Source organism: Bubalus bubalis, chromosome 12, assembly GCF_019923935.1.
Source record: "Bubalus bubalis isolate 160015118507 breed Murrah chromosome 12, NDDB_SH_1, whole genome shotgun sequence".
In the NCBI taxonomy this organism is placed as follows: Eukaryota; Metazoa; Chordata; class Mammalia; order Artiodactyla; family Bovidae; genus Bubalus; species Bubalus bubalis.
The window spans coordinates 66,748,805-66,776,612 of NC_059168.1; the positions used below are offsets into that span (position 1 = coordinate 66,748,805).

The 27,808-nt window shown below is 43.9% G+C and overlaps 1 protein-coding gene across 8 annotated transcripts in view; it reads left to right on the forward strand.

Moving 5' to 3' along the window:
• ARHGAP25 (Rho GTPase activating protein 25) overlaps window positions 1-11,826 on the forward strand; it is a 91,251-nt gene extending 79,425 nt beyond the window's left edge. For 6 of the 8 annotated variants that reach the window (XM_025261265.3, XM_044926079.2, XM_045162268.1 and 3 more), the window contains 5 exons: window positions 1,384-1,457; window positions 3,028-3,149; window positions 3,944-4,140; window positions 7,940-8,466; window positions 10,938-11,826. In XM_025261265.3, coding sequence (XP_025117050.3) covers window positions 1,384-1,457; window positions 3,028-3,149; window positions 3,944-4,140; window positions 7,940-8,466; window positions 10,938-11,145 — 1,128 coding nt within the window. In that variant the 3' untranslated portion in view covers window positions 11,146-11,826. The remainder of the gene's footprint in view (window positions 1-1,383; window positions 1,458-3,027; window positions 3,150-3,943; window positions 4,141-7,939; window positions 8,467-10,937) is intronic. The other 2 variants (XM_006042761.4, XM_045162266.1) reach the window with 1 other exon arrangement.
• Window positions 11,827-27,808: the final 15,982 nt, after the last annotated feature.

Here is a 27,808-nt window from a genome sequence, read left to right on the forward strand (position 1 = left end):
GTAAAACCCTACTGACAATGATAAAACCTTCATGGTTTTTAATCAAGATTTGCAAAACTAAATGGTCCATGAATGTGTTTGCATTACACAGCTATTAAAGGGGTCTAACTCCCCACGTTGGGGGCGGGGGGAGATTTGTGTTTAGCACTACTAAGCTAAAAGCTCTCTCTGGCAAAATGGTGCGCAGAAAAACTTGCAATAAATTTAACTTTGATTTTGCCATTTATTAATAGCAAATGATGTATCTTCTGTAAGACTCAGTTTATTTTCGTAGACCAAGAGAACTTTCTACAATGATTGAACTGTTACATGGCTGCACTGTCCAATGTAGTAACTGCTCGGTGTATGTGGCCACTAGGTACTTGAAATGTGGCTAGTACAACTAAGGAACGAAATTTCTAATTTTATTGTATTTTATAATAGTCACATGTGGCAAGTTGCTGTTATAGTAGACAGTACAAACTTAGATTTCATAACAGGATCGTTTGGAGAACCAAAGGATATGTGTCACAAGTGAGTCACATTTTAAAATTATTGATTTGGGACTTCCCTGGTGGTCCAGGGGTAAAGACTTCACTTTCCAATGCAGGGGATGTGGGGTCCATCCCTGGTTAGGGAGCTAAGATTCCACATGCCTTGCAGCCAGAAACAACCAAAACATAAAACAGAAGCAACAATGTAACAAATTCAATAAATACTTTAATAATGATCCACATTAAAAAAAAAAATCTTTAAAAAATAGTGATGGCAGCCCCTGCAGGTACTAGGAGTGAAAACAGGAAAGAAAGTTTATAGTCCTTCTTCTTCCTGGCACATGCACTCCCTTGTGTGACTCTCTATGACATTCAGTGTCATCATGGAGCTCTAACCTTCAGACCTCTCACCTGCCCTCCAGGTTGGTCATCCTGGCCTTGTGTCCCAGTATGTTCCAGGAAAACCATATTGCTTGAAATCCTAGTTCTTAGAAGCATCCTCCTTCTCAATACATTTGAAGTTACTTGGGGGCATTTGGTTCTGGTCCAGTTCTTTATTGGAGTGTTACATCTCTAGCATTTATGAAACAAACAATTATTGTGAGTATGGTTATCACTTAGTTCTTGCTTTAGAGTAGCTCTGAGTTGGGGAGGAGAGCATAATTGCAGATGAATAAAGAAATACACTGTACAAAAAGCAATAAGCATCTCCATGCTGTTTTTGCAGCTTCCTGTGGATTTATAGTTATTTCAAAATGAAACATTTTTTTAAAAACATAGAAAACTATGGCGACAGACAGGATTAACTGCCAAAGTGTTGCTCCTGCAGAGATAAACCCCAGTTATGTTCCAGGGTCCCATTGCTGGCAAGTGAGCAGCCTCATTCACTGGTGTTGAAATCTCTTCCCAGGCCCAGCAGGAGTTGATAAAACAGCTCTCTATTCTTCCCCGAGACAACTATAGCCTCCTGAGCTACATCTGCAGGTAAGAGGCCCCTGGAATCAGCTCCATAATTTTCAGCCACACCAAGAAAGAGGCCCCCAGTTAGAGGAGGAAAGAGGATCTCTGTGAACTCAAGAGATTCTGGTCCAGACCTTTGGAAGATCAACTCTATTCACAGACCACTGAGGTAGTTTTCCTGTGACCCCAAGATAATTTAAAGGATCCCCTGAAAATCTGATCAACACAAAAAGGAAACATACATCTTCCTTCAAACCTACTCCAGGGCTGCCCAGAATCCTGGAACAGACATTAGAACCCAGAATCCTTAAAATTTTCTAGAATTATCTCCCATTTTCCTGACTCTGGATCATAACTTAGCACCCAGAGGCATTCATTCCAGGCCATCTTTCTTAGTTCCCTTTCTGAGGACCTGCTGTGTGCTGACTTTGTGGTAACGCACGGTATGTTGATTGACCCAGATCAGGCTGAGTTGGGAACCTGGATCTCCATCCCAGACATAGCTGAATTTCTCTTTATTATTTTTTTTATATTTTCTATAGTTTCCAAATTATAAAAGAGATAGATGCTTGGTTTGGAAACCAGCAAAATACAAAATACTGTATACAAACAAAAATTACCCCAAGTCCACTCACCCAGCAAAAATCACTATTAACCTTTGAATGTGTTTCCTTCTGAATGTTGTTGCCTCTGTGCTAGATCTTCACATCTATCAATATAAATAATAGGGAAACAATTTTTATACCAAATTAGAAATATGTATATATGTTAATAATATATATATATTTGTAACCTGCTTCTTTTGGCTAAACATTATAGTTTGAGAATTTTCCTATGTCGCAAAATAGGGTTATATATGACTCTGTAATATTCCATAAAGTTTTCTCATTTGGACACCACACCCTTCTCTGAGAATTTCTCCATATTGGGAATTTTATATTCTTTCAGCCTATTCCTTTAAAAGTGTTTTTTAGAGATAGTATTTAGAAATCCCTTTGCTGATCTTTTCAGAGTTTTTTTTTTTTTTTTTTTTTTTTTTTTTAATAATGAGTCTGAGAGCTTCATGCCTCAACTGGGTAGAATTATAGTGAAAATTCATTGTTAGTTTTTGAGCACCTGCTGAAAATTTGAGATGCTCGGTGGTGTAGTCTGAGGATGAGAGCAAGGAGGGATCATGAATTCCCATTTATGAAATCTCACTATAACATTTTCTTCTCTGGAGACTCAGCTGGGATGTACAGAAAGCCTGGGAGATAAGCCTGTAAAGTGAAGACTAGGCATGGTCCACACCCATTTTAGTCTTTCTCATCTCCTCTTAGCTCCTTGCACTGGACCCTGCTTTGTGCCAATGTAACTTCCTACCCACCCTTGGCCCCTACACCACCCTCAGCAGCTGGGCTGCTTGTTTCTTGTCTGCCTTGATCTTGAATCTTTCGAGACAAAACCAAATTCCTGTAGTCAAAGCAGACTGGTCCCATTCCTGAGACCAGGAGGAAAGAGTTGAGACATACCTCTGTGATCTTGTTGGTACCTGGAAGTACTTCCTTTTGGCAACTTCTTGTCTCCCACTCTGGGATATCCTGGCTGCCCGCAGGTTCCTCCATGAAATCCAGCTGAACTGTGGAGTTAACAAAATGAGTGTGGACAATCTGGCTACTGTGATTGGTGTGAATCTCATCAGGTCGAAGGTCGAGGACCCTGCTGTGATCATGAGAGGTACCGCTGGTCCCATGGTGATGGCAGGGGCAGAGGAAGTAATAACAGTGACATCACTACCAAATTGCTCTGCAATTTGCTGAGAATTTTCTGTAGATTATCTTATCTGAGTTGTAAAATAACCCTGTGAAATCAGCAGGCCGTTTATTTTCTGGGTCACAGCAGAGCAGAGAGGTTAGAGATTTACCAGTCATCACACAGTATGGTAGGCTAGCACAAAAACATTTAGCTGGTATTTCTTAGTCTTTTAGTATTTTTAAACACCCTTAACCAGAGAGTGCGAACAAATGTAATTTTATAAGACATCTCAGCAAGAGGCTACTTGTAAAGCTGTGCTGAAAAGACTTCTGAGGCTGTGTCTTAGTTCAGTGAACAAGAGTCCTGACACAGAGTATTGATGTCTGCCATGATTTCGGGGGGACAGTACGCTTGGCATATATTAGGTATACGCGCAGTAAGAAATCAGATGTCATATTGAGGACCACATCAGGAGAGAAAGATGTCTTCATTTTTTTTCTTGTTGTATTCCCTATTTCCTAATCAAAGACGATGCAGAGGACTATAGGCTGAAAACAACCCTTTTTCACCCCAGTCCCATATCCTTCTGTCTCATCCTTTTCAGGATCCCCTATCTCAAGCAATTAAGAAGGGTCCTGTGAGGAATAACTGAAGTCCTTGGGGGCCATGTGGTTTTAGAGTCAAGTTTAGTGACATCTCATGGGTGGAGACCCTTGAGGACTGCCTGCCCCCTGCCCATGGTCTTGCACTACAAATCTCTTTCTTCTTTCTTTCAGGGACTCCTCAAATCCAAAGAGTGATGACCATGATGATCAGAGACCATGAAGTCCTTTTCCCCAAGTCCAAGGATGCACCTTTGTCACCCCCTGCCCCCCAAAATGACCCCAAGAAACCTCCAGTTGCACGAAGCTCTGTGGGCTGGGATGCCACTGAGGACCCTCCAATTTCTAGGACTGACAGTGTAGGTAACGTGGTAAGGTGTAAAAAGCCTTCCTCTTTCCATCCAACTCTTCCTTCAGTCCAGGTCATTCCATGTAGGAGCTGCTCTGGGCTGGCAATCTGGGGAGTCCTGGGAGATGCTATGGCAGTGGATGCAGCTGGTATAGACTCATTTGAATGCATCTTGAAAGCCTGGCATCTTTCAAAATCTAGTTTCTGTTGGTATCCTGGAGATGAGATTAGTGACATGTGTGCCCACCCCCCCAGTGACTGAGCAATGGGAGTCCTCACTGAAGCCCACATTAAAAAGGAAACCCTTTCAAATGCAGTCCAGGGAAGTTTGATAGGGAAATTAATGTATACCACAGTGTAAATGTTTCAGTGAGAGTTGTTGAAAATTCCGGGTGAAAGTCCAGAGAGAACTGGTTTCCTGCTGAGCCATGAAACGTGATTTCTTTCTCAGAGTATGTGATGTGTTTGTGTATTATTTCCCTTTCCCTGATAAGCTGTCTCAGCAATGTCAACCCCTCATTTGTACTGAAGGATTGCGGCTCACGTTCACAATGTCAAAAAACTCTGCAGACTCTGAAATTTAGACGAAGGCCAACAATTTACAAAGCTCAGCTATTTTTACATCTTTAGAGAAACAAATATTTTTTAAAAGAATATGTGAACTTTACGTAGCAGCTTGATTCTTGATGTGTGACCAAGTAATGAATCTAAAATTCCTGGTCGACCAGGTGCTGTCAGCTGCCTTCAGTACTGTTAATCCTGTGGATGGTGAAGAAAGTATTGGAAAAAAGGTGGTAGTGGTTGTGATTTTTTTCTTGGGTGATGCCTGTCTGGATACAGTGCATCTTACTAATACTCTAAAATCAAATTAATATTTAGAAATGTTCCTACTTCATATAGTGAAATCATCCTGGACATCCTTGAGAGTGGCCATTTTGCTCATTTGACAGGTTTCTGTATTTAGTGTAACACTAAAGAGAGGCACTGTGCTGGAGACCTTAAATAGATCACGTCTGGAGTCGTCACCCTTCCTCTGTAGGGCAGAATTTATCTTACACATCTGATAGCTGAGGTGCTGAGTCTCAGGGAGGTGGACCAGCTAGCCCAAGGTGATGGTACTAGAATGGCAGGAGAGTGGGACTTAGACCTAGTTTGCATCTCAGGGCCCAGGCCCTTCTGATTCCAGGTGGGGTTGCTGATGCAGGTGATAAGCTAGAAGCCTTGAATGACAGCTTGAGCCCTGATTTTCTGATTTTACATTTAGGGCTCAGTCTTTTTCTCTTTCTTCTTAATTTAATCTAAACATATATATCCATGATTCAAAAACGCCAAAACAAAAGAAAAAGAGATATGTTTAGAGCTTCAGCTCCCTCTGCTCTCTCCACCCACCTCATTCTTCCCTGCCTTTATCAGTTCCTTTTTTGTCCTCCGAATGTTCCTTTATGAAAACATAAGTAAATATGAATGTAAACTGTTATTTACCTCCCTTTTTATACAAGGTATAACATACTCATTCTCTCCCTTTACACACACACACACAGGCACACACACATGCTACTCTGTATCTTGAATTTTTCTGTTTAATGGAATATTCTGGAGACATTTTCAGGTCAATACATAGACAGCAACTTCATAAACTGTGTTTTTGGCAGATGTATGATGGTAAAGAATCTGCCTGCAATGCAGAAGACCCAGGTTTGATTCCTGGGTCAAGAAGATCCCCTAGAGAAGGGCATGGCAACCCGCTCCAATATTCTTGCCTGGAGAATTCCATGGGCAGAGGAGCCTGGCAGACCACAGTCCATGTGGTCACAGAGTCGGACATGACTGAGCGACTCACGCACATGGTATTCCATTCTGTGCATGGATCATGATCTCCTCAGCCAGCCCCTAGAGATGAGCAGGTTACTTTTATTCCTTCATACTACAAACAAGGATGCCATAAATAATCTTGACCATGCTTTATTTCATGCTCAGACAGATATATTTCTGGCATAAATTCCTCGAAGTGGGATTGATGAGTCAGAGGGTAAATAGATTTGTAATATGTAATTTTGATTAAAATTGTTAAGTAGTGGTTGTCCTCTTTTGTGCTTCCACCAGTGATGCATGAAATAATCTATTTCCCTACACTTTTCCCAGCAGAGTATGTTAGTTTTCAGGGGGTGGGGGTTCCCATCTGATAGGAAAGAACTGATATTTCATTAATTTTAATTTTGAAGTTTTCCTGTTGTAAGAGAATCCAAACATTGTTGTCTTATGTGTAAGGGCCAGTTGCATTTTCCTACATAAACCGTCTGACCTTGTTCTTTGCCTATGTCTCTATTGATTATTGATCTTCTCAAATTTTATGAACTTTATGTATTAGGGAAAATAGCCTATTGTCCGTGATATGCATTGCAAATATTTTTGTTAGTTTGTTAATTCTTTTTTGATTTAGCATGTAGTGATTTCTGTGGCTTACTTTTAATTTGGGAAATCATGGAAACCCATGTAGATTGAATTTATCAAACTTTTCTTTTATGGCTTCTGGATTTTGGTCATGGAAAAGCCTCCCCATTCTAAGGTTATTTTAAAAGATCCTATTTTAAGACTCCTTCCCACAAGCAATTGATTTTAGTCAGCATTTCACTTCTAGAGCACGAGTTCCTTCAAGTATTAATGTAATATTCTTCTGAAAAAAATGCCTGGCAGAAAATCAACTAATGTGACAAATTAAGAGATGGTCTTCTTACCTAAACAGACATTTCTCCAAAGAAGACATATAGATAGCTAAGAAACACGTGAAAAGATGCTCAACATTGCTCATTATAAGAGAAATGCCAATCAAAACTACAATGAGGTATCATCTTACACCAGTCAGAATGGTCATCATCAAAAAGTCTACAAACGATAAATGCTAGAGATTGGGGAGAAAAGGGAACCCTCCTACACTGTTTGTGGGAATGCAAATTGATACAGCCACTATGAAGAACAATCTGGAGATTCCTTAATAAACTAGGAATAAAACTACCATACAACCCAGCAATCCCACTACTGGCCATATATCCTGAGGAAACCATAACTGAAAAATACACATGTACTCCAATGTTCATTGCAGTACTATTTACAATAGCTAGGACATAGAAGCAACCTGGGTGTCCATCGACAGATAAATGGGTAAAGAAGTTGTGGTACATATACACAATAGAATATTACTCAGCTATAAAAAAGAATGCATTTGAGTCAGTTCTAATGAGGTGGATGAACCTAGAGCTTATTATGCAGAGTGAAGTAAGTCAAAAAGGTCATATATTAATACATATATATGGAATCTAGAAAGATAGTATTGACAACCCTATATGCAGGACAGCTAAAGAGACACAGTCATAAAGAACAGACTTTTGGACACAGTGGGGGAAGGAGAGGGGGGATGGTTTGAGAGAATAGCATTGAAACATATACATTGCCATATGTAAAATACATAGCCACTGGGAGTCTAATGTAAGATGCAGGGAACTCAAAGTGCTCTCTGACAATTTAGAGGGGTGGGATGGGGTGGACGATGGAAGGGGGGTTCAAGAAGGAAAGGACATAGATATACCTGTGGCCAATTCATGTTTATGTGTGGCAAAGACCATCACAATATTGTTAAGTATTTATCCTCTAATCTAAAATACAATAATAAAGAAAATACCAAGGAAATAAAAGAGATGGTCTTCTGGAGTTTCATAGATGCGCACCCAGGAGATACCTTCTTTCAAGTTTCTCATCCTTATCCTGAGAACATGATGCATGTGACAAAAACCCATGTAACATCCATGGCCTTTTTTTTTTTTCAGGCCAGTGACTCAGATGCAACCAGCCCCACTGGACCACAGCCAAACGATGGGTGTCTAGAAGACAAAGCATCCAGGGACAAGCCAGGGGATTGGAAGCCGCAATCACGAAAAAGGACTCAGACACTCCCAAACCGGAAATGCTTCTTGACCTCTGCTTTGCAAGGTGCCAACAGCTGCAAAACAGAGATCTTTAAAAGTGAATTCTGGTCATCCTCTTCAGAGGCGAAGGCTGGGGATGGCCACAGGAGAACCATGTCTCAAGGTGTGCCGCAGCTTTTCGACTCCCAGCGGACTTCCACCTATGATAATGTCCCCACCCAGCCCGGGTCCCCTGGGGATGAAGCCAGTACACTCTCACCCCAGGCCTGTGACTCCAAGAGAGATGCTCTTGCCAGCCTAAATTCTGAAACTGGGCCTGGGAAAAAAATCTCTGGTGAAGACGAACTTGAATCTTTGCAGAGGATGGTCCAGGAGCTGCGAAAGGAAATAGAAACACAGAAGCAAATGTATGAGGAACAGATTGAAAAGTAAGTCAATCCCAGAGGGGCTTGGGCAGCCACTTGGTTTCCATATTAAAAGCAAATAGGGATTTTTCTCTGCCAAAGGAGTGACATCATGAAACTTCAATTATAGACGACAGATTCTATAGTAAGTAGTCTGGCTTAATGAAGAACAAGGGCAAAAAGATTGAGGAGATGACCAAATTAGTGAAAACACTAAACTTTAGATTAAATTCATGGAAAAGTAAGTATGTAGCTTAAGTAGCTTAACCAGCTATTTCCAAAAAGTGATTGTTTAAGCATCAACGTGCCTTAATACGAGCTTCCCAGGTAGAGTAGTGGTAAAGAATGTGCCTGCCAATGCAGGAGACACATGGGAGGCAGATTCAATCCCTGGGTTGGAAAGATTCCCTGGAGGAGGAAATGGCAACCCACTCTGGTATTCTTGCCTGGAAAATTCCATGGACACGGGAGCCTAGAGGACTGCAGTCCATGGGATCACAAAGAGTCTCACGCATTTGCCTTAAAACATTAAGAGAAATTTAAAAACTTTTTTGTATTAATGTCATTCACCAACTCTGCAAATATTTATTAAGGTGGCCACTCCTCCTGAAGGGGACAAAGTCTTCTGAATCCAAAATTGGGTGGGGGGTGGGGACACCCAACTCCTCCATGGGAGAGGAAAGAGGACTCAGTCCATAATTCTTTCTCTAATCTTCATGCTTCAGACATCCCTTCTCATATAATCCCTTCAGTAATGAGGTGAAATAGGTAATACCCTCATTTTACAGAAGAAATAAGAGTTTGGGAAGTATAAAAAGGTTCCTAAAGGTTGCACAGCTAATCATTGATGGGGCTGGGATTTGAACCCGGGTCAGCCACCCTCCCGAGCCCACTCAGATTCTACCTCTCCACCACTGGAATCAGTGGTCAAGATCTAGCAGTGTCTCGTGAGGTTGCCCTCTAAACAAGAGGGATGTGGAGAACTCTGAGAAGAAAACTAGATTTGTGATGAGTAGGATTACAGAAAGTAAAAGTGTTAGTCCGTCAGTGGTGTCTGACTCTTTGCAACCCCATGGACTGTAACCCACCAGACTCCTTTGTCCATGGGATTTCCTAGACAAGAATACTGGAGTGGGTTGCCATTTCCTCCTGCCAAGTATCTTCCCAAGTCAGGGATCAAACCTGGGTTTCCCACATTGCAGGTAGATTGTTTACTGTCTGAGTCACTAGGGAAGATGGGAAAGAATCTTCCTGCAATGTGGATTCCAGAGGAATGTCTTAATTTGGCTTTAAGAAGAAATGGGCAGCGGTAGGCAATACTCTGATGAGAGGCCATTACGTGCAGCATCGACCAGGCCCATGAAGTTAGAAGCCAGTGAAAGTGTTAGTTGCTCAGTTGTGTTCAACTCTTTGTGACCCCGTGGACAGTAGCCCGCCAAGCTCCTTTGTCCATGGAATTCACCAGGCAAGAATACTGGAGTAGGTTGCCATTCCCTTCTTCAGGGGATCTTCCTGACCCAGGGATTAAACTGGGATCTCCTGCACACGCTGGAGATGGGTCTCCTGCATTGCAGGCAGATTCCTTACCATCTGAGCTACCATGGGAGCCCAGGGATGGGCTCAAACAGGAGATCAAGTCTCCATTTAAGAATGTCTCTGCCATTGGGTAGCATGGAGGCAGTATCTCACAGAATGAAACTCTGAAGTGACTTTTCTAACACATTCTCCTCACAGGCCTGAAATTCTCTACTGTGGTTTAAAAATGTCATATATATGCTCATTTTTCAAGGGTTAATTCAGCATAGCCTGAAGGGGGACAGACAGGCACCTGGGATGAGACTAAGATTTGGGGCAGTAACAGTGAAAATCCTGGGAATTCAGGAATCCAGTAGATCTTGCACTTTGAATGGGATTCAGAAGTGTGGGTGGGGCTGGCAAGACCATTGCTCTCAAAGGGCAGCTCCCTGGATTCTCCAAATCTTGGTCTCCAGGAGCCTTCATGAGAGAAGGCTCTGATCCATGGTCTGCATGGAGCAGGATGAGAAGGCACATGTGTGTACACAGGGGCTGGGGATCCCTACACAGGGGCTGGGGATCCATACACATGGAATCTGGGTGAGATTCAGCTGTCAATCAACACTTCCACAGAGCAGGACAGATGTAAGATGCTAGTGGGCTGTAAGTATTAGAGGTGGTATCTTCATTCAAAGACTTTATAGGGTGGTGGAAGATACAAAACACAAAACTATATGAAAAACAACACGAAATGTCACAGGATGGATGATAAATGACGAAAGAGGAGCGGGAACACGCTCTGGGAGTTCAGCTTTCCTGGGAGGTCCTCCTGTCTGGGGTGGGACACAGTAGGAGGCACAGGCTGGAGATGGGTCTTGTGATGTGGAAGGTGAAACGGACAGGGTGGCGGTGGGCAAGGCCGGAGGGAGAGTCTAGAGGTCATGCCTTGTCATCCCATTCTTTTCTTCCCTTCTTCGTAGCCTCGAGAAGGAAAATTATGACGTGTGGGCTAAGGTGGTGAGGCTCAATGAAGAACTGGAGAATGAGAAGAAGAAGTCAGCAGCCTTGGAAATCAGCCTCCGCAATGTGGAACGCTCCCGGGAGGATGTGGAGAAGAGGAACAAGGCCTTGGAAGAGGAGGTCAAGGAGTTTGTCAGATCGATAAAGGAACCCAAGACCGATGCTTGAGGATCCCAGGAACCACAGAGACCGCCTGCAGAGACCCAGCACCGCTGCCTTTCTTGCTGCTAACCAATAGCCAGGAAGCAACATCACTCCCTAAGAGGGAGACGACATTTGGAGGGAAAAACATCACATTTCCCAATAAATAGATCGGTGGAGTTTGCAAGAGGATAAGAGTGAGCGGGGACTTGTGTGGACACCTCTGAGCCCATGGGGCTGTATTTGAAAGGATTGCATTATTCCACAGTGGTTTCAGCTGAGTGAAACAGCACCTTCCACAACTGGATGGCTGTGTCCAGTGGAGACTGACGCAGGCCACAGGCAACAGGCTGCCCCCAACAGAGGCTGGACTGAAGTGTTAGCTGTGTTTCCGTTGTGGAACAACTTGCTTGGTCAGATGTCTGACTGGGATGTCTCTGAGACACAGGGGCCAAAAATAATATTCAGCTTTTGAGTTCTCTGCCTTGGGGGAGGGGAACTGTGTTTTGAAGGGCTGTACCTGCTGAAGCTGGGACCCCATTCTGCCACCCCCACCATGAGGCACACTCTCCAGGGCTGGAAACTCAAAATTAGTGTTAGGCAAAGACAAACCAAGCAATAAACTGTATTTATGAAAGCAAAACCCGTTAGAAAATTATATTCAAATAAAGAAAAAAAAAAGGCAGCAGCAGGGCTGTTGGTAATCCATGCAACACCTTTATGAGAGTAAATGACTCCCTTTCCTGGGGGCAGAGACATCCCTCTCGAGGCACGCGGTGAGCAGGACATGGGCTGTGTTCCAGTTCCACTTGCATTTCAGGGGCCACGATTGACAACTTTTTTTAGACGCTGTTTGTGAGTTTAGAGTCATGTCCATCGAGTGAACTCCGGGAGTTGGTGATGGACAGGGAGGCCTGGCGTGCTGTGATTTATGGGGTCGCAAAGAGTTGGACACGACTGAGCGACTGAACTGAACTGAACTGTGAGTTTAGATAGTAACAGTCATATAATAATATTTTTCCTGTTTCACCAAAATACATATGATTTTATTCTTTAAATGATCCCAAGGCACTAGAGAAAAGCTAGGGCTTTCCCAGCTGAGAGTTGACTTTTCCTTCTATATTAAGCCAACCTGGCAGAGGCCCCTAGTGAGGCCCCAGGCCTTTCTAGGAAGCATGGTGGAGTCTCTAATGGTTTTTGTCATCGTTCTAGTTGAGTAGTCTCTAAGCTCTTTTGATCATGTACCCCATCAATAGAAAATATTTGAGCATACCTTCCTCAACATGAAAAAAAGTGAGAGAGTTAGTCGCTCAGTCGTATCCTATTTTTGCAATCCCATGGACTGTAGCCTGCCAAGCTCCTCTGGCCATGGGATTCTCCAGGCAAGAATGCTGGGGTGGATTGCCATTCCCTTCTCCAGGGGATCTTCCCAACCCAGGGGTCAAACCCGGGTCTCCTGCATTGCAGACTAATTCTTTACCATCTGAGCAGCCAGGGAAGTCCATCCTTCTCAACATGTTTATTTATTTATAAATGATATACACATACTACTATATTAATCTATCATGTATATCACAAAACATACACAGGAAGAAGCTGAATAACGATGAGATAAAAACAGACCTAAGTAAATATTCTCAAATGTGCTTTCAGCTCTGGAAGCCCCTAGCCCAGTTTCCCAGTGGGTGTTACCTGTACTCATATTACATATTTCGTCCATTACTCCCATAAATATGCTTGAACTCGGGAAGACACATGGCTGAGTTAGTGGTTTGGAATCTCCGGTTACCACAGTGAGAGTTTAGCCTTCCCCAGCATCTGTGTCTCCTCGTTACTTCTTTTTCTCCCCTTTCTTCCTCTTTTCTGTATTTTCCTCACTCTGGTCATCATATCCCTCACAGAGTGAAAGGCCTGGACAAGAGCTGTTTCCCAGTCTTACTACCCAGGCCCTGCTCCTCCCACCTCCAGCACCCTGAGGACCAGACGGATGGAGGACAAGGATGACACATAGAGCTCCTAGTAGAGGCCTGCTTACAGCCCATTGAGGGCAGGGAGACTGATTTGGGACATTATTAAGTAAAGCAGTTGAATATTTGATTTCCTGGGATTTGTTTTTCAATGACAGAGTAGCAAACGTAGAAACACTTGCTGAATACTTGATGTCCACTGATGAGTGTCTGTAGTTCTGCCAGGCATGTGTGCCACGTGTTCCCATGGGCTCCTGACATGGACCCTTTGGATGCTAATACAGACTTGAGTGTGGAAGTAGCCGGCTTCATAGTTCCAAAGGGAACATTTGTCTGCAGGTACAGCGAGGAAGCCCTGAAGCCTGTTTGTTTGGGGGTCCACATTATAGGAACTTGCTGGCCCACATTTGAGTCCCAAGCGCCTCCTGGTCAGATCATGCCTCTCATTCCACGCCTTTTGCCAGAACCACAAGATCACAGAGCGACCGGTCCAGCTTCTGAAGCCAGTGTCTCAATACCTCTTCACAATCGAGGGCATCTGGCTTGCCGAAGCTGCCCCTACCTGCTCTGGTGCCACTCTCCACATAAGGAGAACACAAAGAAGAATTTCTCCAGGACCTCAGGCCCTCAAATACAAGGAAGGGCCAGGGAAGCAGATCTGGGGTCTGAGGCCAGTGTCATCAAAGCCCCAAAAGACCACCTACAAGATGCATAGCAGTATAGCTCCAGCTCACCTGGATCCGGGAGCCAGTTTCTGGAAGCCAAACCCAGACTGACCTTTGTCACCTCTGTTGGACCCTGGAGCTCCCAGTGTTACTTTCAAAGCCCTGCAATGGGCAGGATCTAAGGAATCTGCCTTTTCCCTGCCACTACCCCTTTACCGTCCCTTTTCTTCTACCTGCACAGATGCTTAAAACTTCAAAAAGTCTGCAATATGCACTTTCAAACCCCTTGCCCTCTTCTTACCAACATTCTTCACTTCCTCACTGCCTCAAGCATGGCACGTTTTCTCCTATGTGTGAAGCAGACCTGATGGTCTTCCATCTGTTTGTGCATAGGGCAAGAGACTTTGTATTAGGGAATTGCCTGGGGTAAGTCCTAACTTCATCTAACAAAATTCCACAGATGGGGTGACATTTATTTGTCACAATTCTGGAGGCTGGAGGCTGAGATCAAGGTCAGGTGAGGTCATTTTCTGGGCTGAAGGCTTCCAGTTGTATGCATACATGGAAGAAGCTCTGTGGGGAGCTCCATGGGGGCTCTTTTGTAAGACATTAATCCCATTCTCAAGGGCTCCAGCCTTATGACTTACCTCCCATAGGCCACATCTCCTATTACCATCATCTTTAGGGCTGAGGATTTCTACATATGAATTTTGGGTGGAAGGGAAGCAAACATTCAGACCAGAGCCATTCTTTCCCAGTGAATTTTGGTCAGTCTGAGCCTCGAGAGATGGAATGTGACATCACAATACCGAACCTACTGCAGAGGATGCAAGCAATAATCGTTTTTGTTGTTGTTTTGACCAATTCTTTCAGTCCTGCTCAGATGCCCATCCTCTCAGGAAACATGGAGCAGAGGGCTCCCAAGCAGCCTGAGGCTCTCGAGAAGGGGAGGGCCAGGAGCTGCATGGCACAGGAGTGGATGGCTGGGCTCTGGGTTCAGGACAGGAGGATGCATATGCGCTGACATCATGTAAACTTCCACATTCCACTACTTCCTCTGCAGATAGCATCAGGTCACGTGCTGCCAGATAGCATCAGATGTGTGCTGCCGGGGAGCAGAGAGATCACTCAGAGGCTACTCCTGCAATTCACGTGGGCTGCCCTCATAAGAATTGCAGGAAAGCTTTCATCCTGCCGGGAAGGCTGGGTAAAAGGAGGCCCCGGGGATGGAGATTCAGCTGTTGCTCAAGGCTGGCCTTTGGTCAGCCACAGAGAGAGCTGCTGAGTGACTTCAGACAAGAAGGGAGTGCAGAATACCAACAGGGAGGCCAACCTCTCTTTCCTCTGCTGCCTGGAAACTGTTTTACGATCCTAGAATAACAGACTGGAAGATACCCTTGAACTTGTCTAATCTAACCTATTCACTTAATGGATAGTGAAACTGAAGCCCAGAGACAAGTAAATTGTCAGAGTTCACAGAGCAATGAGGAAGAGGTTTAAAGGGCTCCTCTGTTCCACCGTTCAGTGATGTTTGTGATTCTTAGCTTCTGTCCAAGGGTTCTGCCCCCAGACCAGGACAATGCTGTGAAACCCACTGAACGTCTGTCACTTCACTGCTTCCAAAATATGGAGCTGGGCTTAGCTCTTGGTCACAACCAAGACCCACCTAATATAGCATTTTCCACCTTCTCTGCATTACCAAAGCTGTCTTAAGACAGTGGTTCTCAGACTTATCCTCACAATAGAATCTCCTTAATCAGCATCAGATCCTTCTCCATATCAACTGAATCAGAATATTAGGAGTGGAGCCTAAGAATTAAAAAAAAATACAAAAAACTTTCAGTTACTTCTAATACAGACAGGATTGTTAAACATGAGTCTAAAACTGTTAAGTATGGCTCAAATCATGACTAATAATAATATTAAATCTACCTGCTCCCTCTCCCATTTTCAATCAACACAACTATACACTCTGTCCTCCCTACATGTTGGTTTATCATGGGTTCATTCATATAAGGTAAGAGATGCCTACAAGATAGAAAATGGATTTATGATATGAATCCATTTTTCAGATGGGAAAAACTGAGCCTGAAGATGTTACCAAGCAACTTTAATATAACAGTAGCTTAGTCATAAATAAATCCAAAGAGTCTGAGACTTCCTTAATATATGTGGATACACTCAACTTACTTTAAATGCTCACATAAGCAAAGAAGGTAAGCCCTTGAGAGCCTGATTTAAAGAGTCTTGAGAATGTGTGTTAGTAGCTCAGTCATGTCTGACTCTTTGCGACCCCAGAGACTGTAACCTCCTAGGCTTCTCTGTCCATGGGATTCTCCAGGAAAGAATACTGGAGTGGATTGCCATTCCCTTCTCCAGAGGATCTTTCCAACCCAGGGATTGAACCCAGGTTCCCTTCATTGCAGGCAGATTCTTTACCATTTGAGCTACAGGGAAGTCCCAGTCTTGAGAATGACTCTGATTCAAACCATCTCTCTTTCAGACTCAAGGCAGATAGCAACATCTCTACCAGGAGCCTTTGGGATATTAACCATGAGTGTGACAGTCCTAGGAGACACCCATGAAATTTCCATTAATTATTAATACTATCTTTATACCATGTAGTTATCTGATTCCTAGCGGAGAGCTGTGTGATTAAGATGGGAACCTGGCTGGCTAAATTGTGCTATGGGTGGAGGCGTGGATGGAGTGTGGGATGTACCACAGAATAGAGCAGGTGAGGGCCCTGGTCACCTGAGAGCACAGGTTATACAATCTGAGATGGGTGAAGAGCTGTTTCATGGTTCAGTTGCTCAGTCATGTCTGACTCTTTGCCACCCCATGGATTGCAGCATGCCAGGCTTCCCGGTCCTTCCCTATCTCCCAGAGTTTGCTGAAACTCATGCCCGTTGAATCAATAATACCATCCAGCCATCTCATCTTCTGTTGTCCCCTTCTCCTCCTGCCTTCATTCTTTCCCAGCATCAGGGTCTTTTCTAATGAGTCATCTCTTTGCATCAGGTGGCCAAAGTATTGGAGCTTCAGCTTCAGCACCAGTCCTTCCAATGAGTATTCAGGTTTGATTTCCTTTAGGATTGACTGGTTTGATCTTGCAGTCCAAGGGACTCTCAAGAATCTTTAGCACCACAGTTCAAAAGCATCAATTCTTCAGTCCTCAGCCTTCTTTATAATCCAACTCTCACATCCATAGTTGACTACTGGGTGAGGAGGCAGGGACTTACAAAGGGACAGGGGATTCAAGCAGCAGGATGGAAAGCTTATTTGCCCTCAAACAAACCTGATAACGGATCAAAGTTGGCACTTTGACTTCCTTTTGTGCTCTCTCCTCCCATTTACTAATGGCTGTCCTCCCCGCCTGCAAGGCCAGTCACGTTCAAACATCATTCTGGATCCTTGATGAGTGTCATCATTGACATCATAACAGTCACTACCATTGATAAGCAACAAATACCACATATTCTCTGCAAGGCACTGTGCCAGGTATTTTGTACATGTCGTCTTTAAATCTTACATCAACTCTTCTCTTTTTTTGTTGTTTTTTTGAAGAGAAAGGAAGAGTAGCTTTATTACTTTGCCAGGCAAAGGGGGGAACACAATAGGCTTGTGCCTCAAGAACTGTGCCTTAAACCAACACTTGGATTAAGTGCTACTAGAGCGACTGATCTGATCTGATCTGATACCAGTTTTACAGAGGACAAAATTGAGGTTTCAATGTAGCAGAGCTAGGAACTGACCCAAGTCTGTCCAGTTTGCCTAGTGCTAGAGTGGATCACTAGCACTTCAGAGAAATTAAAAATTTCTAAAATTTAAAATTAAAAATTCTAAACTACAATTCAGAGAAACATTTCACTCCCTAGATCATAGGTTTATTATACAAGAATATAGCTCAGGAACAGCCAGATAGAAGAGATGCATAGGGCAAAGTAGACGGGAAGGGGCACAGAGCTTCCTTGATCTTCTGGCATCTCCATGTGTTCACCAACACAGAAACTTACCAAACTTCGTCATTTGGGCCTATAGGAAGCCCTCATTCTATAATAACAATTGATTAAATCACTGACCAAATTGATGCTTCAAATTGGTGATTAAACTCAATCTCCAGCCCCTCTCCCCCCACCCTCCGGGTAAATGATGAGACCAAAGTTACAGACCACTGAACTGGCCCTGAAAGTGAGTTAGTCACTCAATCATGTCCGACTCTCTGTGACCCCCATGGACTGTAGCACACCAGGCTCCTGTGTCCATGGAATTCTCCAGGCCAGAATGAATACTGGAGTGGATTGCCATTCCCTTCTCCAAGGGATCTTCCCAACCCAGGGCTCAAACCCAGGTCTCCTGCATTACAGGCAGACTTTTTACCAACTGAGCCACCAGGGAAGCCTAGTGATTGCAATCTGTCTTCTATTCCTGGCATTCTTATTCAAATTGTTATTTTAATTTTTAATTTAAAGTGTAGTTTAGCTCATATAGTTTAAATGCATGTGTGAAATTAAAAGTAATAATGATTATAATGGTAATAATCACTAACCTTTATTGTGTGCTGAATATTGCCAGTCAGACTGTTCTAAGTGCTTTTTCGGTATTATCTGAGTTAATCCTAACAAAATCCCCAGAACTAGATAGCACTAACCCCTTTTTACAGCAAAGGAATTTGTTGCTGCTTTTGCTCCTGCTTTTCATGGTGACTCTGCAAACTGTCTCACGTCCAGAGGAGAACAGTTTTCTGACAGCTCCTGGGGTTGGAGATGGAGTTGGGAGCACATGAGGGCAATATTCAGTAATTGGGTGAATTGTTCATCTGACAAATTGCCTTTGGGCAAATTAGTCTGCTTCACATGCTAATAGCCTAGCTTGGCCAACTGGAAACAGAGACTTACTGGAAACCCCAATAAAGCATCAGTGAAGTTCACACCTGATAGGAAAATATTAGATAAGGCAGGCAGAGGTTGCTTCCTGGACCACTGAACTGAAGATCAGGACCGAGGGCAAGGTGAGCTGGGGCAGTGGTTGCAGACCCTGTAGAGAGGATCAGAAGGCAGGGAAAATTCACCATTTGGAACTCCGGGGGTGGGGGATGGTGAGTGTACCCTGCCTCCAGGCTGTGTGAGCAGTTGTACAGCTGAGGGGGCAAACACAGATCCTTCACTCTGCTGTCTGCAGCCTGATCCGTCCCCTAACCCTCCATCCTGACTTCTCACCCCACGGAAGGGGGCCTTCCTCCATGCAGAGCCACACTCAGTTTGCTAAGCCCAGCACCTGCAGGGCTCTGCCAGCCCACAGTGATTTTCAGCTGACACCAAAGAGCCACACAGGCTGCTTATGACTCTCGAACTTGGTCTTGGTGAAGCAGAAATGGCCACCTAGCTGTTGAGAATGATGAAGTTTGGGTCTTATTACAAGTAATTTGTAAATACTTGGTGAATACTCAGAGACAGAGGAGAAAAGACGATTCTTAAACGTCAAGAGATTTGCCAAAACGTCCACCTTAAAATAGCTCTTTGTTAGTAACTGAGGCAACTGTTATTACTTCCCTTGATGAAAAGCTCTCTTATAGATTAAAAAAAAGTATCAAAAGGACTTAAGAATGAAATAGAGTTGCCACATGATCCAGCATCCCACTCCTTGGCATATATCCAGACAAAACTATAATTTGAAAAGATACATTCACTCCTAGATTCATAACAGCGCTGTTCGCGCTGTTCACAATAGCCAAGACATGGAAGCAACCTAAATGTCTACACTTCAACAATAGAAGAAAATAAAAAGATTTAAGAATGGAGAGAACCAGTAGGTTGCAAATTTAGCAAGAGATGCCCAGGCTTCCATTCTGAAATTACCTCCTCTCTCTAGTCTAGGTGATGCGTGGTACTAGTTAAGTATAAACAAGGGTATTACCTTGGGAGAATTGTTCCTAGTTTGAAATTATTTAGAAGCATCCTACACAGCTAATAATGCCATCTGACCACTCTGCCTCTTAAAGCTTTGCCTGCCACTAGGACAAGCCCAACTGCCTGCACTCGGTGTGGGGGGCACTTAGGCCACGGCTGGGCCAGAGCCCCTTTGTAGTTCTGAGCCGCATCCTCCCTTCACGCATGTATACACGTGCAGTCCCCATGTTACCCCAGGAGCTGCCATGTGCTCGGCCCAACCCACCTTGGCTGTCTTCCCCTGGAGGGCAGAACCAATGCCAAGACAAAGCTGCCACAGGAATCTGCACTCCACTGCTCTCAGGTATCGCCTCTATCCTCGTCGTCATGCCGTTCATCTGACTGGCAGTGCAAGGGTCTTCCGAGTCACCCTTGAGACAGCACTTCGCTCACCTATGAACAGGGGCAATGGGGAGATCTATCTCACTCAAAGCTCATGATGGCCCTTAGGACCAAATAGGATGATGTTGTGAAAGGGCTAAGCAAATGTGAGCTACTGGCCTACTGGAGGATTAGGACTCCACACTTCACAACCCCGGAATAGGAATTGTGCTGAAAGCAGGCTCTATACCCTGCTTGCCTGCTGGCACTCTGGCTCCCCAAGCAGGACACAGATCCTTCCCGGCCCCTCTGACTGCCTGGGCTGAGGATGAGGGTCCCTGCTGGGATGGAGGGCACCAGGGCCTCCTGATGTAGCCCGAGAAAATGGGCTGTTAGTACACAAGTCACTATGAGCAGTTTCACGTCTTTGACCCAATGTGCACACAAGGAACCTCCAACGCAGGGAGTTGCTCACACAGCTCATGGAAACCCTATGGACCTAGTTTCTCCATTTTGCCTTCCAGGAACTGTGTTTGCACCAGAGCACCTGGTGTGCAGGAAACACCTGGAAGAAAAACAGGAGTCAGGCTTGCTCCTTCAGCTGAAGCCTCAGCAGTGGGACAGAGCAGTGAAGAGACTCTGGTGGACGTCGAAGCTTCCTGCTTACCCCCCACACCACTAAGAAAGCAGTCTATCTATGAAAAGTACTCCTCCCCCAAGTGTATTTTAATTGCCTTTTGAAAGCCAGCTCAAGGTGGTGAACAGTGAATTACATTTACGGTTTGTGTGGATTCCAGAGTGAGAATTAACCTGAATTTGAATCCCTAAGCCCTGCTGTGCTCAGTCATTATAGTCCTGTCCAACTGTTTGTGACCCTATAGACTATAACCCGCCAGGCTCCCCTGTCCATGGGTTTCTCCAAGCAAGAATACTGGAGTGGGTTGCCATGCTCTGCTCCAGGGGATCTTCCTAACCCAAGGATTGAACCCGCAACTCCTATGTCTCCTGCACTGCAGGCAGATTCTTTACCTCCTGAGCCACCTTGGAAGCCCTGAATTTGAATGCCAGTTCTACTCTATTCAATTGTATCATTTTGAATTCTCCATCACCAGTAAAATCTTCAGAAAAACTCCCACCCTTGGTGTATTAGTTTTCTTGAACTGCCATAAACAACAGAAATTTATTACCTAACAGTTCTGAAAGCTGGACATCCAAGATCAAGATGTGGGAAGGGTCAGGTTCTTCTGAGCCTCTCTCCTTGGCTTGTGCATGGTTGCCTTCTGCCTGTGTGTTCATGTGGTCTTTCCTCTGTGCACATCTGTCTTAATCTCTTCTCCTAGCTCGTCAATCATGGTGGATTAGAGCCCATCCTAGTGATCCCATTTTACCTTAATTACCCCCCTAATTACAAAATTGCACCATCTCTCCAATTACAGGTCACATTCTGAGGTACTAGAGGGTAGGGCTTCAGCATGTAAATTTTAGAGGGGACACGATTCAACCCATCACACTCGGTAACATGACACTTCATAACTTATGTCTCCAGTGAAGAGGGATCCCCCCACGTTTCAGAATTTCTTCTGCACATCAATAAAGATTTTAATATCTTCACAACTAGAAACTAGGGGCTATGGTTTTATTTAGTTTTAAATTTTCTGTCACAGGAGATGAACAAGATCAGAACTCTAAAGTCTTACTAACCCATGGATGTCATGAGAAGGACATTGGATAGGGGTCAGGAAACCTGATTTCTATTTATAATATACAGCATTTTAATTAGATTATTTATTAAACTATTAATAATAATAGGAAGCTGTGATGAGGCACTATTTCACTTGAGCCCAGGAGCCCTGACTGCCCCAGCCTGCACTCACTCAGTCATTACTCTGGTGGGTTTGTGGGGATATGTTGACAATTGCATGCTCTTTATTACTATAAAGATTTCACCCCAAACTTCAGTTTAATCCTTTGGTGACCTGAGCTGGACCTCATGGCAGCACCATGGTACCTGGGCTAGAGGTGGGTTTGCAGCCTGATTTCCAGAAGGACTGGGCAGCCTCTCTGCCCCTAGATACTGGGCCCCCAAACCTCCCATAATGACATTGAGAAAAGACAGGCCTGAAGAGAAGCAAAGGAGACCACTCTCCTTAACCCCTGTGGAGAGCTTTTCTAAACCTCTCATTCCAGACTCCCCAGGAGCTCTTCCAAGCTCCCAGCTGGCAGGAGGCAGAGATAAACTAATCATGTGTGTGTATGTATGTGCGTGTGTGTGTGTGTGTGTGTGTGCAGGCAAAACTCACATCTCTTGATTCTGAACAGTCCTTAAAAAAAGAAAGTAGTGGAGGTCAGCGGGGGTGATGGCAGGATTGAGGTGACCTTACACTTCCCTCCTAGTAGCTGAGGCTTTGGCGTCAACTATAAGGAGACATTCATGAAGGCCTGGAGGCATCCATTGTTCCCCGTAGGTCCATAGAAAATTGCTAGCATTTGGAAAAACTGTACCCATAAAGGCGAAGATAATGTTTTTTAATATCTCTTGAAGACCACTGGCTTAGGTGTTAAACCCAATGTGAATGAAGGAAGAAACCAATGAAAAGTTGAGAAACCCTCAATGGAAAAGTTGAGAAGCGTTGGTGACCCACTCCTGCCACTAGTGGGAGCTCTAGGTTCATGCCTCTATCAGCCCTGAGATGGGCTAGAATATGGGGTGAGGATATTTTGGTGGGGCCTTGAACTAGGGGACCACAGGCTGTATTCCAAATTCTCCCCTGTAGTGTTATCTTCTGAGTCTTATTACTCCACACAGCTAGCTGGGCAAGAGAAGTTCCACCTCTTCAGATCCTTATACATGGCGAGTTTAAAAAACACAGACCTAGAGATGAGGCCTAAGGGGCCCAAAGCACTGAGACCCAGAAGGCCAGACAGTCTGCTTCCAGGCTGTAAGCTTCAGCTTGCCCAGGAACTGGACAAAAGTCGTTCATTCCAAAAGGCCCGAGCATTCACCCTGGCCCAACCTCTAGAATTTATAGAAAAAAAAAGGCTTATTGTACTAAAGTAGTCTTTCTTGGAGAGCCCCTTCTGAACATGGTTACTGAGAACCAGAGGTAACAAAAAGATGCTGAGGTTGGCATAAACATCCTCAAACCCACCTCGATGAATCTAACATGGATTCATTAAGACTAACACTGTTATTTTTAATGCCTCAATTTGGAACCTACAAGTTTTCTCCTCTCTTCAAGTCATTGTTTGAGGAAGGATGGTGCTGAGCATGATTCTGGATCTGCAGCTGCCAAAGGAAACACCTGCTGAGAACCAGATGTAGATTCTTCCCCCAGGCCTGAGAACAAGGTCCTGCTGGCAACATGCTGGTTTTACTTCACTGTACTTATCGTAGTTTGTAGTGATACATTTCAGGTAAGATTATTTGATTAATGCTGATCTCATCTGCCAACCTATAGACTCACAGGGCACAGACTGTGTCTATCTGGTTCATGCATGAGCCTCAGTGATCAATGGATTTCCTGGGCCACAGCCCCTGCTCTATTAAGACCTAGAATAATGCCCAAGGGGTGCTTCCAGTAATTCCAAAAGGAGCTGTTTTAAAAAAGAGAATATGCTTTGGCTTAAAGCTCTGAGGAACCAGTACTTGTACAGCAGTATTTAGTCCTCATCACCAGAGACTATCCCATCAAAAAAGTCTTTTTAGGGGCTTCCCTGGTGGCTCAGTGGTAAAGAATCTGCCCGCCAATGCAGGAGACATGGGTTCAGTCTCTGATCTGGGAAAATCCCACATGCCATGACGCAGCTAAGCCTGTGCACCACAGATATTGAGCCTGTGCTCTGGAACCCTGGAACCAGAGCTACCAAGCCCATGAGCCAATGAGCCATAACTACCGAAGCCCAAGTGCTCTAGAGCCTGTGCTCCACAACAAGAGAAGCCATCACAATGAGAAGCCTGTGCACCGCAACGACAAAGTAGCCCCCACTCACCACAACTAGAGATGAACACAGCAGTGAAGACCCAGCACAGCCAAAAATAAAGAAATTAAAAAAAAAATCTTTTGCATGATTTCCACCTAAACATTTTGGTTTTTGTGTGTATCATATTAATGATACTGGTTGGCTTGAAATAAAGATTTCCACAAAAACAACAGGAACAACAAAAGACACAGATAATTCATTTTTTGAAAGATATGCAATAAAGCAGCCCTGGATTGAATTTTAGGTATGTTTGACTATCATGTGCCAGGCATTATTTATTCTAATATTTTTGGAGCACCCGGTGAATGCCAGGCTCCGTGAAAGAGACAGGCAGAAGAGAGCTTTGCCATCACACAAGGGCCCTCCTAAAGCAGGAAGGAGAGAGATGCAGAACTACAGATGGGAGCAAATGGAAGAACTGCAGATTGTGATTAATGCCGTTAAAGAAATAAATAGCGTGCTCCACAAGAGTCAGACACAATTTAGCAACTAAACCACCACTACTCGAGAATAAACAGATTTTTTGAGAGAGCCCTAAAAAAGAGATTCCTGCAAAGGAAATGGCAGAGACACTGTTCCTGGCAGATATAGGCTTAAATTATTAAGAATACAGTCCTTGAGAGTAGACTGTTCCAATCAACAGAAGTGTCATAATACAAGCGTGTACAGGTTGTTGGGACACACACAAGAAAAAGAGCACTCAACACCAGATGTGGGGGAGCTTGTAGAGAAGATGCCACTTGAGCGTAGACTTATAGTGAGCAGGTGGTGGGGCATTCGGAGGAGGGGAGGAAAGAGTTCCAGGCAGAAAAGATGGCACATGCAAAGCAGAGTCATCAGTTAATTCAGAAACCAGCCATCAGTCTGTCTGGATGCTATTAGGTCCCAGAAGAGGCTAGAAAAGAGGGGACTGAAGTCAAAGGTGGCAGGATTTTATATTAATTGTTCACAGTTCACCTTCTCTGAAGAGAGCCGTCAACAGTTGTTTGTCCTTAGCTCCAGCTTAGACATTTAAAGATTTTCTGCTGAGCAGATTGGTGCAAATCTAGAATTTAAGAACTTAATTTTCCTCTTCTGCTCATTTTCCTGATGGCAGTCATCTTTCATCTCTTTTTTCTTTGACTCCATTATCAGCTCTATTCATTATGTTTATGATGTGGCAGCTGAAATAGTTATACATTCAGGCTAGGAATTTTGGAGAATGAATTATTGCCTTAAAAAATTGGGTTCATCTGTAACACAGAGCCATTATTATGGGGTCTTTATTGTTTGATAGAAACCCATGGCTCCAAGCCCATGCAAGCCACTCTCTGTATTACTTCTTTGATCTCCATATAGTATTGAAGAAAGTGCAAAGAGCTCAGAACGTTTTTTGAAAAAGAGAAAAATTCTAGTATTTTTAGGTCTGTCTTTTGAACGCCCTACCCCATCCCCAGCAGTAACTTCTCTTATCCAATCTTTTATGCTCCATCATCATCAGAGTCTCAAAATCACTTTCTCTACTGGAGATGTTTTGTTGATCTGTGTATTTAACCTTAACTCCCCCCTGACTTCTCTAATTGCCATCTCCTTAGTCAGTCTATAGTCTGGTCTTCTCAATTTGTCCTCTCCTGATGACTTTCCTTTATCTGACTCTTTCTTTGCCCATCATCCGGCTCCATGTCATGTAAGTCTCATAACCTGGCAGACACAGACAGTGCCCAGACAGCAGGCTCTGGAGTCCAGCTGTGTGTGTTCAATGCCAACCTCTCTCCCCACTTTACCAACCTTAGCAAAGTCACTGACCATTTTCAAGTCTTAGTTTCTTCTTCTAATACTGACAATAGCCTGATTCAGTTAAGAGTGTTTGGCTGTAAATAAAAGGACACCCAACTAAGAGCAACCCAGGCAATGAAGACACATAACTATCTCTCCTCATGAGAGCTCTGGAGGCAGGTGGTATAGATAGTGGAGGGAAGCTCCACAATTCCTTAGGGGCTCAGGTTTTTCCATGCTTCCATATCCCTCACCATCCTCAGTCTTTTGGCTTCTCTCACATTTTGGCTTCTCTCATGTTTCCAAAATGGCCACTTCAACTCGAGGCCACTTGACCACATCTTAACTCAAGGAGCAGAAAACAAATGCACCTCTCCCTTTGAGGCACTGTACTTTGATCTGAAAAAATAAGTATCCCCAGAAGACTTGCTATTGCTTAGAATGGAATCATGAGGCCACAGATGAGGTACATGGCCACAATATAGATACTTCTTTGAGACATCTAGTTTTAACACCACTATAGTTTTCTAAAATATTTTCATGACATATCTCTAAGGCATTGTAAACTAAAATTTCTGATGAAAAGTCTATCTTATTTTTAACATTCATTTATTCATTCACCCAACAAATATTGATTACCCACTTGATCAGGCACTATTCTGGGAACTGGGAAACAGGAAATACATGTGACATGAACAGTGGTCCATGTGATATGACATTTAAGTGCTGGCATTAAGACAAGACTTGAGTTCTAGGAAAATACCCTAAGTTGTATCCCCTCCCTTTTGTGTACCTTGCCCATATAGTCACACACATGTCTGTAAGGAAGCATGCAGACTCCAATCTCGAGAACTCTGGAGAGTAACAGAAAGGGCTGTAATTTGGGAGTTCTTGATTCAGTCTTGCAATTTCTGATCCCAAAAGTTTATTTGGCCTCTCTGGCTTCCACTTCTGTTTTGGAAAAAAAGAGTTCAACTAGATGAAATCTGAATTCATTTCCAGCTCTACAAATATATAAATGTATATATTTATGGAGTTGGATGAGCCCGTAAGTTCATCTTGCCCACTAAGTACTTAAGCTGGTCATCAGTAGAATCTTGACGAGACAGTGGCTGTGTCTGGGCCACTAAAGAACCCAGAACAAGAAGCTCCACTACAGTGTTTATCCAGAGACACGAAAACAGACAGAAGCTCTGCCATGAGGTCACCTTGCCCTTATCTCTGCGATGCTGATGGAATATACACATCTGTCAGAATTCTTCCCCCAGAGTTCCGTGAGTCCGCCGGAAGCCAAGCTGCAGAAAGGTTCACAATTAACCCAAGAAGTGAGTGCCTTTGCTTTCTTATCTCCCCTCCTGCCTCATTCCTCTGGTGACAGGAAAGTGAAAATTCTCTGTGGCCTGGGGGAAGGTTTCTCAGAGAACAGAATGCACAACTGCAAATCAATCTCTTCCTTTCCAGAGCAGGATAAGGAAGAAGACACGGCCTTTGTATGAACTGCCAAATTTAGAAGAGGCGGCACTCTTCAAAGAGTCACCTCCCAGCCTTTTCAAATGTTTACTGTGGAAAAGTCCTGGCAAGGGTGGTCTCTTTTTTTTTCAGTCTGGAATTTTCTTCTCAGCGGTCATCGCAACACTGAAAATCTTGGGAATTCCATTTTGGCCTGTTTCTCCGGGACTTTCATTGCCAACAGAGACTTTCAGATCAACCTCATTTAAAAATGTGTGTTTCAACCCCCCAGAATTATAGTCTGCTGGCTCCACTGGGCTTCGCCTTCACTTAGAGTGGACATCAGTGGGTTCCCTGAGAGCTCTTCCTTGAAGCCATCCAGGGTTATAAGATGGTGCTTCCCGCCACGACAATCAACCACGCACATGCACACTTAAATATATGACAAAGTCAGCTTTATACTCAGCCTTATGGGAAAAGAATGGAAAAATGGAACAGGAAAAGATGAAGAAAGCTTCAAAGGTAGCCCAGGGTTTTCAATGGAGAGGAACTGGGGCTTCCTGCCTTTGCTTAGTAACACTATTAATTGTCATTTATTGCTTCC